The following is a 10,681-nucleotide window of genomic DNA, read 5'->3' as shown; positions in this document are numbered from 1 at the left end:
TTTTCCCTCATAAAAAATGTTTTTTCCTAGTAAATAATTTGATATCCAAAGAAAATTTGTATTTCTTCAAAAATGTCTGCTCAGAGAAATGAGCTCTTAATACACGTTGGGTGTTGAAGACTTGATATTAAACACATGATTTTTGTCAATTGGGAGGAGCAGTTTGACTCTCTCCAATGTCCTTTGTGGATGGATGGACTCTACTGATGATGAACTTCTGTATTAGAATTGCAGGTTTGGGGATGTTTAATTATTTATTATCTGAGTTGGTACAATGGTGACGCTGAGTGAGACGTTCATGCCCCTTTAAGACAGAAAGTCCGTTGGAACTGTCTGCTGCTCTCTAGTCTCTGGATATGAGGCAGGAGGGCTTGGGGACAGCTGTGGGGACACGGCCCAGATGATCTGGTCCCAGCAGAACTGACTGTCGGGTAACAGGTGAGGTGACGAGGTCTGGTAGTGGGGCTGAGGGAAGGGGTCTTCCCTGGACTGAGGGGGTCATGAGTTTGGGGCTGAGGACACTGCGGTATCCCCTCAGAGGAGTGGGGGAAGAAGGAGCTTTCTCAGGGCTGTGAGGACCGTGACCCCAGCCCACTTCCGCAGACACATTCCCAGTCCCGGCGGGGAAGGAACGGCAGTGGTCCGGTTACTGGTAGGTCTTGTTCTAGACCTTCGATTCGCTTCCATCAGGAGACTCTCTTTTAAACAACGTTTCTCTGATCACTGTGGTTAAACTCTTCCTTCTTACGTTTGTATACAGTTAGAAGTTTATGAAAAAACAGTCAGGGTTTTGCTGGGGGCCACGGGCTTCCTAAAACCGAGAGGGCGAGGCAGCTTTCAGAGATGACCCTGCAGGCTTGCAGCAAAGCTTTGCGTTTTCACTTTTGTTTTTGTTTTCCAATTGCTGTGAGCTTCCTAGAACTGGTGTAAATGCTCTACCTATAAAAAGGTATTTCCTTTCCACGTCTTCACCATGAATTCACAAATGTCGCCCTGACGGTTCAAGACTCATACTCAGCACAGTGGAGGGTCTGCCTGTGCCCCTCCAGGTGGGTGCTGATCCAGTGGTGCTGATTAAAGGGCCGAGAATTCCCTCAGTGTCGCACACGACCATCCACTCACACCCACTCACACCCCGAGACCATCCCGCTCACACCCCAAGACCATCCCGCTCACACCCCGAGACCATACGCTCACACCCCGAGACCATACGCTCACACCCTGAGACCATCCCGCTCACACCCCAAGACCATCCCGCTCACACCCCGAGACCATACGCTCACACCCCGAGACCATACGCTCACACCCGCTCACACCCCAAGACCATCCCGCTCACACCCCGAGACCATACGCTCACACCCCGAGACCATACGCTCACACCCCGAGACCATCCCGCTCACACCCCGAGACCATCCCGCTCACACCCCGAGACCATCCCGCTCACACCCCGAGACCATACGCTCACACCCGCTCACACCCCAAGACCATCCCGCTCACACCCCGAGACAATCCCACTCACATCCACTCACATCCATTCACATTCTGCTCATATCCCACTCACATCCCACTCCCACCCCTCTTTGGATGCCCAGAGTGTGTTAGGTGTCAGGCTGATCTAGGATTTCAAGCCTTTTCCATGGAGGACGGTGGAGAGCCAGGTGTGGGCAGCTCAGTCCCTCCGTCTGTGGTGTCCTTTCACCTGGTCAGCTTCAGGCTTGGTCAGCTTCAGGCCTGGTCAGCTTCAGGCCTGGTCAGCTTCAGGCTTGGTCAGCTTCAGGCCTGGTCAGCTTCAGGCCTGGTCAGCTTCAGGCCTGGTCAGCTTCAGGCCTGGTCAGCTTCAGGCTTGGTCAGCTTCAGGCCTGGTCAGCTTCAGGCTTGGTCAGCTTCAGGCCTGGTCAGCTTCAGGCCTGGCCAGCTTCAGGCCTGGCCAGCTTCAGGCCTGGTCAGCTTCAGGCCTGGCCAGCTTCAGGCCTGGTCAGCTTCAGGCCTGGTCAGCTTCAGGCCTGGCCAGCTTCAGGCCTGGTCAGCTTCAGGCTTGGTCAGCTTCAGGCCTGGTCAGCTTCAGGCTTGGTCAGCTTCAGGCCTGGTCAGCTTCAGGCCTGGTCAGCTTCAGGCTTGGTCAGCTTCAGGCCTGGTCAGCTTCAGGCCTGGTCAGCTTCAGGCCTGGTCAGCTTCAGGCTTGGTCAGCTTCAGGCCTGGTCAGCTTCAGGCCTGGTCAGCTTCAGGCTTGGTCAGCTTCAGGCTTGGTCAGCTTCAGGCCTGGTCAGCTTCAGGCCTGGTCAGCTTCAGGCCTGGTCAGCTTCAGGCTTGGTCAGCTTCAGGCCTGGTCAGCTTCAGGCTTGGTCAGCTTCAGGCCTGGTCAGCTTCAGGCCTGGTCAGCTTCAGGCTTGGTCAGCTTCAGGCTTGGGAATGTGCACACGGCCCAGGGGGAGAAGAGTGGCTCCAGGTCCTGCTTACACTTAGGTTGGGGCTGGGGCCTTCAGCCCACACTGACAGGGTAGGGGGGCTGCATTCAAGCGTCCCATAGCCCTTCCTTCCCAACCAGGATGCTGGCAGGTCAGCTCAAGGCTGGCACCCACCAGGGCACCCACCCAGAGGATGCATGCCCGGGAGCTGGGGCTGTTATGGAGAAGACAGCTGCGGCAGCTGAGGTCCCTACAGAGGACTGCAACGCCGGGGAGACGCCAGTGAGTTGAGCTCTGTGGGGACAGAGTTAGTCCCACCAGGCAGGACCCTGGTTCCTGTCCCTGAGGCCCACAATTGGACTTTCCCTCGCCGGGCCCCTGTAGGAAAGCACCACCTGGGGACACTGATTCTGTACTTCCTCTCCAAGGGCATGTGGCTCTTTCTCCCTCTGCAACCGTATCTCTTGGTGGATGGGAGGCAGGGCAGGGAGTTAAAATATTAACATTCCAGCTTTTCTCCTCTAATCCAGGAGAAGGTACCAGACTTTAAAAACTTCATTAAAGAAAATCAGAAAGTTGACATGCCTCACATCATCCCAGCAAGTTTCCTGATTTTTACCATCTTCCTCACTGGACCCTGTTGGACAGTGCTTGCTGTCATTAAAGTCCCACAGGTCCCTTTGGCCAGGGCCACCCAGTGCAGGGCTATACCTTTATCACGATCCTGCTTATATTCTCAGAGCAAGACTGGAGGCTCTATGATCCAGTGAAAGATCCCAGGGGAAGGCTAACATGTCAGGTTGAAAATGCAGTGACTTCCATAATTTTTAAACTATTGACCATACATCTATACCAGTACAGCGTTTGAGACCAGCCTGGCCAACATAGCAAAACCCTGTCTCTACTGAAAAAAGAAAAATTAGCCAGGTGTGGTGGCATGTGCCTGTAATCCCAACCCCGGATACTGAGGCAGCAGAATTGCTTGAATCTGGGAAGTGGAGGTTGCAGTGAGCTGAGATTGTGCCACTGCACTCCAGCCTGGGTGACAGAGCAAGACACTGTCTCAAAAAAAAAGGAAAAGAAAGCCAGCCTCTTTTTGCTGTAGTAGTGTTTTAACAAAAAAATCATAATTCACTAACCATCTTTATCTGGTTATATTATGTGGACTAACTCATAATAAACACTACTTAGCAAGAATAAAGCTATGGCCAGGCATGGTAGCTTATTCCTGTAGTCCCAGCACTTTGGGAGGCCGAGGCAGGTGGATCACTCGAGCCCAGGAGTTTGAGACCAGTCTGGGCAACATGGTGAAATCCCTATCTCTACTAAAAATACAAAAATTAGTGAGGTGTGGTGGCACATGCCTGCAGTCCCAGCTATTTGGGAGGCTGAGGCAGGAGGATCACTTGAGCTCATCAAGTTGAAGCTTCAAGTGAGCTGAGATCATGCCACCGCACTCCAGCCTGAGAGACTGGGTGAGACCTTGAAGAAGAAGGAAGGAAGGAAGGAAGGAAGGAAGGAAGGAAGGAAGGAAGGAAGGAAGGAAGGAAGGAAGGAAGGAAGGAAGGAAGGAAGGAAGGAAAGAAAGAAAGGAAGAAAGAAGAAAGAAAAAGGCTGTGGTTGTTCTGTTTATCTCATCGGGTGTCTTTTATTCCAGGAATAGTGTTGGTCTTACATCAGAGGGGGCTTGAGTATTGTGCAGATAAATGTGCCCGTTGTGACGTCTGAGAGGTTTTTCTGGTGTTCTCTTCCCACTAACAGCCATTACAGCAGCAGATCATCAGACTCCACCAAGAGCTCGGGAGACAGAAGTCGCTGTGGGCTGATGTTCATGGAAAACTCGGGAGTCCTATAGATGCTTTGAGGAAGCAGAACATGGAGCTCCGAGAAAAGCTGATATCTCTGCAGCTGCAGTGGTGGGAAGCCAGGCAGAAATCTGCAGCGTCCCCACATGCAGGGCAAGAATCACGCGCTCTGGTACCAAAAGTGCATTTGTGTTTTTGTACCATTTGCATTATGTGAAAATAGCGTCCCCATAAAGATGTGGGCTTTATTGCTGAGTGACGTGGTATCGCTCACGCTCCAGGTGGTAGGAGGGGTTGCTAACTTCCAATCAACTTCACTTCCTGTAAGTAATGATTAATAAGAACTGGATACATCAGGCCTGTCACCTGGCACTCCAGCAGACAGAAGCATTGCCGCCCCCAGGCTGTGTGTCTCAAGTCTAGAATTCTAAGACATCTCAGGACAACAGCAGCAAACCCTTACTGTGGACTTTACATGGGCTAGATACAGAGCTGTACGGTCTTACTCTCTATGACGACCCTATGAAATGGATACTAAAACTAACTCCATCATGGCCACGGGCTGGAGAACATGGAGCTGGGATTTGAACCCAGAGTGACTGCAGAGCCAGCTCAGTAGCCTGCCGTCCTTCTGTTCATCCTCGAGGGCAGCTGTGTAGAATGCAATAGAGACCTGTTGAAACGGGGAAAGTTCCCTTGTCCCCCTCACAGGGTGTGCGATGGGGGTGTGGCTCGCTTCTTTGGTTCTCCACTGCTCAAACCTCTAGGGGAACATACAGACCGGCAGGCTGTGGGGCTCTGACCCCACGGCAGTGTCTAGGGGTGAATGTTTCCAGCTGAAGCACCAGTGGGTGTGTGTTACAGGGCGGGAGCTCTTTGATTTAGCCATCTCTAGGCAGTTTGTGTTTATCAGCTCAATTAGACCCTCTGGCTTATCACATGGACAGAGGGCTTTCTGTGTCCTGGGTTCTTGCCTTGGTGTACCTGAAAAATCAGATCACATGTAGGCTTGGAGGATGGGTGCAAGGTTTTTTTATTGAGTGGTGATAGCTCTCAGCAGATGGGGGAGCCAGAAGGGAGATGGAATGGGAAGGCAGTTTTCCCCTTGGAGTTGGGCTGCCCAGCGGCTGGACTCTCTTCCCATCACCCCGAGCAAACTCTGTGTCATTCCACCAGTCAATGCCCTGTTGGTGTCTGCTGTGTCTGCTGTGTCTGCTGTGTCTGCTGTGTCTGCTGGTGTGCTCTTTGGCCATTGTGTTCTTCTCGACAACCAGCCACTTGTGTCTCTGCCTGCTAGGGTCTCGGGGTTTTTATAGGCATAGGATGGGAGTGTGGCAGGCCAGGGTGGTCTTAGGAAATGCAACATTTGGGCCCAAAAGCAGAAATGCCTGGGTCCATGGGCACAGGCCTGGGGGTGGAGCCCTAGCCAGGGACCCGTCCTTCTCTACCCAGGACTTTCCTGCCCCCATCCTGTATCACTACCCTGCTCTATCCCAAATGAAGAACCAGCATTCTCCTGCTGAAGTAGTCGGTGCCTCCCAGCACCAGCCTGCCTTTACAGAACACTGAGCTTTCGCGTTTGATCACATGGCTCAAAGAACCAGCCTAAGAGCGTGTGAATGTGGCCAGTGTTACCACTTCCTTGTCTGGGTTCTGTTTCCCACACATGGGTCTAAGCAACTTGAATCATTAAAATTATACGCACAGGTAATGGCACATGGAACCACGCGAACACCCTCCAAATGTAAGTGGGGATATTTCTTAGTGGATTAAGAAAACTACTAACATTTCCTAGTTGCACTTATTGTGTGAACTTTTAAATCGGTACTTCCAGGACTTAGAATATTTCCGATACAGGACAGTGATTACAACACACACACACACACACACACGCACCCACTGAATATATTCCAGAGGAGCCTGCTCTGTATTCTGTTCTCCAAGCACAGCGAGAACAGCCACAAGTTCCTCTACAAGAAATTATGGGAAATCTTGGAAGTTATTCCCAGTCTTTGGGAGCTCTGCGGGAGCTTTGTTTCCATGGAAATGGCTTCTGTTGCCTCAGAAAGAAAGTGGGTTTAGCGTCTCAGCACAGCAAAGCGCCTGGTCCTTCTGTGGAAGGAAGAGCAGAAGCTGGGCAGGCTGTTCCTCCATCAGAGGAAGAGAGGGGGAAATTGCCACAAATACTGGCCAGGATTGTCCACCTTCTGTGGGGAGAACCCAAGAAGACCCACAGGGATTTTTTCCCTGCATATATTGTATGCCAGTTCCTCAAAAATAGTATCTACTGCCCCATTTGGGTCATTGTGTGTTGGGAGAAATGTAACCATAACAATTACCCCAAGAGTCAGTGGAGTCTTATTCAGTCTTCACATGCCCTACAGTTTTTGATCATTCTCTTATTTCGAGATTAGAGCTTGGTGAATTTCCAAATATTTTTCCATTCTGTGCATTGTACTGGTCACCATGGAGCTGTTTATAAGAACAAGATCTACGCTCACAAGAGCACACCTGATTTGAAGAAAGAGGATGGGATATGTGAATCCCACACTTTAAATATGCATAGGTGTAGCTGTGTGTAGTTGCAGTTTTAGGGACTGAATATCTAAAAGGCTGAAGCGTGAGCACCCACGGAACGCGGGCACGGCTGTATGGGTGAGCCACTCTGGATCTGATATTAAGGGTTCGTTCATAGCAGCTCTCTCCCCTTCTCACCCCCTCCTCCTCCTCAGAGGGGAGAGCGGTGAATAATTTAACATTCCAGACCTCACATACCTCATCCCACCTGAAGGATCACGCTGCTCCAGGTCAGTCTGCTGATAACAGGGAAAGTTGGGAAGTTGCATTTTGAACCTTAGACAAGTTGTAGAGATAACACTAGAAGTAGTATCACATTTTCTTCCTCCGTTAACACCTTCCTGGTTGGAGACACAGGAGCCTAAAGGAAGATACGTTGGGTATTGTTTATTCTGTAGCCTTTGGGATCCAGTGATCATTTTGAAACAAGGAACCCCAATAAGAAACACAAAGCAAACATCGGCTCCACAGTTTCCTTCTCAAACCTTTGGTGAGGGTTTCTGTTCTTATCAACATGTTAGGGGGAAAACCCAGTCCAAGTCCCCCTACCTGGTACTGTAATGTTTTCTAGGACATTCCAATTATTCTTGATTGTATTAAAATTTGGATTTATTTTACCTTCGAAAACGTGAACATTTTCCCTGCATTTTGTCTTTTAGGCATTGGAACCCGCTTTTGGAACAATTTCACCTCCGTCGGCTGATGAAGAGACAATGCCCAACTACGTTGGCTGCAAGAATCAGAGTGCCACTCTCCTGGGACAAAGATCGTCAACTAACAATTCAGCTCCTCCAAAGGTGAACCTTTATGTTTATCATCTGTAAAGAGCAGCAGAAGTTCTGTACCCAAACACACACAGCCCATCAGCTCCTCACCACACAGTTTCTCCTCCCTGGGTGAGCATGATGCTCCCTGGAGTCCTGTGTTCTTCCAAGGACACGGGTGCATGCCTTTCAAACAAGATCCTAACCCTTAGTACTTCTTGCTGCAGAGCAGATTCCAAGTCCTCCTGCTGCTTCCCTCTGAGTGCACTCACAGCAGCAAGTGTCTGCTGGGCCGAATGGACTTGGGGGCTTTCTTTCCATGGGTGCAGCCTGCGGAGGTGATGTGCGTGGCACTGTCTCCACGCTCTGTGGCCATTGTGTCTCGGGGCTCGCAGCCTCCCGTGCTCCCTGCTTCTGCACTGCCATCTTGCACCTGCTGCTTGTCGGCGTGGACTCCTCTGAACAGGGGTGGCACTGTTAGCTTGGGGGCCACAGTACAGGATGCTATTTTGTCTCTTGTTGGGAATAGGCCCCCAAATCTGGCCATAAACTGGCCCCAAAACTGGCCATAAACAAAATCTCTGCAGCACTGTGACATGTTTGTGATGGCCATGATGCCCACACTGAAGGTTGTGGGTTTACCAGAATGAGGGCAAGGAACACCTGGCCCACCCAGGGTGGAAAACTGCTTAAATGCGTTCTTAAACTACAAACAATAGCATGAGTGATCTGTGCCTTAAGGCCTTGCTCCTGCTGCAGATATCTAGCCAGACCCCATCCCTTTGTTTTGGTCCATCCCTTTGTTTCCCATAAGGAAGAATGCTTTTAGGTAATCTATGATCTATAGAAACAATCAAATTATCACTGGCTTACTGTCAATAAATATGTGGGTAAATCTCTGTTCATGGCTCTCAGCTCTGAAGGCTGCGAGTCCCCTGATTTCCCACTCCACATGCTATACTTCTGTGCGTGTGTCTTGAATTCCTCTAGCGCCACTGGTTTAGGGTCTCCCTGTCTGAACTGGTCTCAGCAGTCTCTATCAAATTTTTCTTTGTTAAAATTAGGTCCTCTTTAGAACATTCTGCCAGCCAGTGTGTCTCTTCCTGTCCTAGCTTTGTGTCACCCTCATACTCAGGAGGCAAATATCGTGAGTCCTCAGCCAGCAACTGATACCCCCAACTCCTGAAGATGATTTATCCCTTTGCATTCTTTCCCAAAGCAACTGCTGGTCAGATAACACTTTATTCCCTGAAGGAAGATCAGAAATCTACTCCAAGCATTTGTCACAAGTAGGAAAATAGCTTTTTCAGATCTATGAGTACAAAACATCGTAAGTCCCAGGATGGACTGCACAGGCCCAGCCTCCTGTGAGATGCGGACTTCTCTCATGCTCCCTCATGGACCTGAGTTAATCACAGGCATGCTGGGCAATGTACGAGCAAATAGATAACTGAATGGGTGGCTTATCCACGCCTTGAAACCATCACTTTTTAAATAGCGCAAAAGGTAGACAATTATTTTTATTATGCATTTTTGAATTGAGTTTCAAGCACTTTATTTCACTGCTGCCTTTGTTCTACAATATCAGCCATATATTGGAATCCTGAATTCCACAGGAGCGTGGGCTGTAAAATGGGGAATCAGAGACACCAAATAGTGGATGCCATGTGTGTCCTTCTGTAGGAAGCAGAGGTAGAATCATCTAGATTCTGTGATAGCTGGTGTGATGTGTTGCTTAACATTTTTAAATAATATAATGGCTACTAATGCAAACATTTCCCACATTTATTTTCAGCCAATGAGTTTAAATATAAGAATAATTAACTTGTGGAAAACAACACCACAGGAAAATAGAGATAAAAGTATTTCCGGGAGACGTCAAGGCAGAAGAGCAACACCCACTGGAAGGCCGACGCCCTGTGCAGAGAGACGGAGGGTGTCTGAAGATGGAAAGGTGGCCTCGGACACCTGTGTCACTCTACACTGGCTGAATGGAAAATTCAGATTCAGAGAAAGTTCCATTTAGGTCTAATAAAAGTACTCAATTTGTTATTCAAAATAAACCGAGTAATTTATTAAACTGATTATGTTTCTATAGATAAAACCTTGAATTTCTTCAGAAATGTCTTTAATGCTATAAAAGCAAACAACTTGAATTGGGTTTTAAAAATCAGTTGCTTTCCTGAGCTCTGTAGTTGGTATATTTCTGCAGAGTCTTTAAAAGAATTGACCTACCTTGTAGTGCGGAGTGCAGGGCTATTGGGTGAGCCCTGGGGTCTTGCTGGAAATCGAGGATGGCTGAAGATGGCTTTGTGCTCCCAGCCTTTGGGCTCAAGGTATTGCCCGCTCCAGGGACCTTGTGACAAGGCAGGCCTGTGACTGTCGTTGCTCCAGGCTATGCATCCATCTTCCCGAAGTCTGCAAAACTCGAGGGGCAGAAAATCACCAGTGCAGGCTTCCCAGGCCGCCATGCGGCAGGAGCAGATGGCAGCAGCCAGAGGAGCTGGTGAGCAGGGTCGGGGACTCCTGTTTCCATGCTCCCTGTAAAATGCGGGGCTTTCTTGTGGATACTCGTGAGCAGAACATCTTACTATGGCAAGGACATGTCCTTCATGGAGCTGCCTAATTTGTGGCCACTTTTTGTCTGATTCTCTCATTGGTTTCCTACCTGTGAGACTTGCTGACACCCCCAGCCCTTCACCCCACACACAGCCCATGTGTCGGTCTCCAGGGGCCGTGACTGGAGACCGACATGTGGATTCCGAATCCTAGTGGTCACTTCCCTCTGAGCACACTCCCAGCAGAAGGCGTCTGGCTGGGGCTGGGTGGTCTTGGGTGCTTTGTTCCCCTTTCTCCATTTGCCGGCCCACAGCATTGCTGCCACCCTGATGGAGTGCCCTGTCGTGTGGCACCTACCTGGCCCCTTTCCCAAGCCCCAGTTCTGTCCATGCAGCTGTGGGTGCTTCCTGCACTGGGGGTCCCGCCGGGAGGAGCCAAGAGTGCCCCTGGGGGAGTCAGGAAAGAATTCTCTCTTCACCTCGCTGCCAGAAAATGACCATAGCAGCTTCACGACCCCTGCAGGAACCTATCTCGGTAAAGAAATGGAGCCTATGTGGTGGCCGAGCCTCAG

At 50.0% G+C, this 10,681-nt stretch overlaps 1 protein-coding gene across 1 annotated transcript; it reads left to right on the top strand.

Annotated features, from left to right (window-relative positions):
* The first annotated feature begins 325 nt into the window (after positions 1-325).
* Positions 326-9,610, top strand: LOC104658740 (t-complex 10 like). The gene is made up of 5 exons (XM_010358817.2): positions 326-438; positions 2,546-2,687; positions 4,167-4,382; positions 7,447-7,584; positions 9,347-9,610. The coding sequence occupies exons 2-5, from the start codon at positions 2,547-2,549 to the stop codon at positions 9,575-9,577; spliced, it is 726 nt and encodes a 241-aa protein (XP_010357119.1). The 5' UTR covers positions 326-438; position 2,546; the 3' UTR covers positions 9,578-9,610.
* Positions 9,611-10,681: the final 1,071 nt, after the last annotated feature.

This window comes from Rhinopithecus roxellana, chromosome 13 (genome assembly GCF_007565055.1).
Source record: "Rhinopithecus roxellana isolate Shanxi Qingling chromosome 13, ASM756505v1, whole genome shotgun sequence".
NCBI classification, from domain to species: domain Eukaryota; kingdom Metazoa; phylum Chordata; class Mammalia; order Primates; family Cercopithecidae; genus Rhinopithecus; species Rhinopithecus roxellana.
The sequence above is the reverse complement of the archived record's forward strand: the minus strand, read 5'-3'. Positions and strand labels throughout refer to the sequence as shown.

Bases quoted from the DNA above. Each gene is read 5' to 3' on its own strand.
- LOC104658740 (XM_010358817.2), top strand. From the start codon at position 2,547: ATGCTGGCAGGTCAGCTCAAGGCTGGCACCCACCAGGGCACCCACCCA. The intron at 2,688-4,166 runs GTGAGTTGAGCT...TCCCACTAACAG, and splicing joins GCAACGCCGGGGAGACGCCA to CCATTACAGCAGCAGATCAT. The intron at 4,383-7,446 runs GTACCAAAAGTG...TTTGTCTTTTAG, and splicing joins GGCAAGAATCACGCGCTCTG to GCATTGGAACCCGCTTTTGG.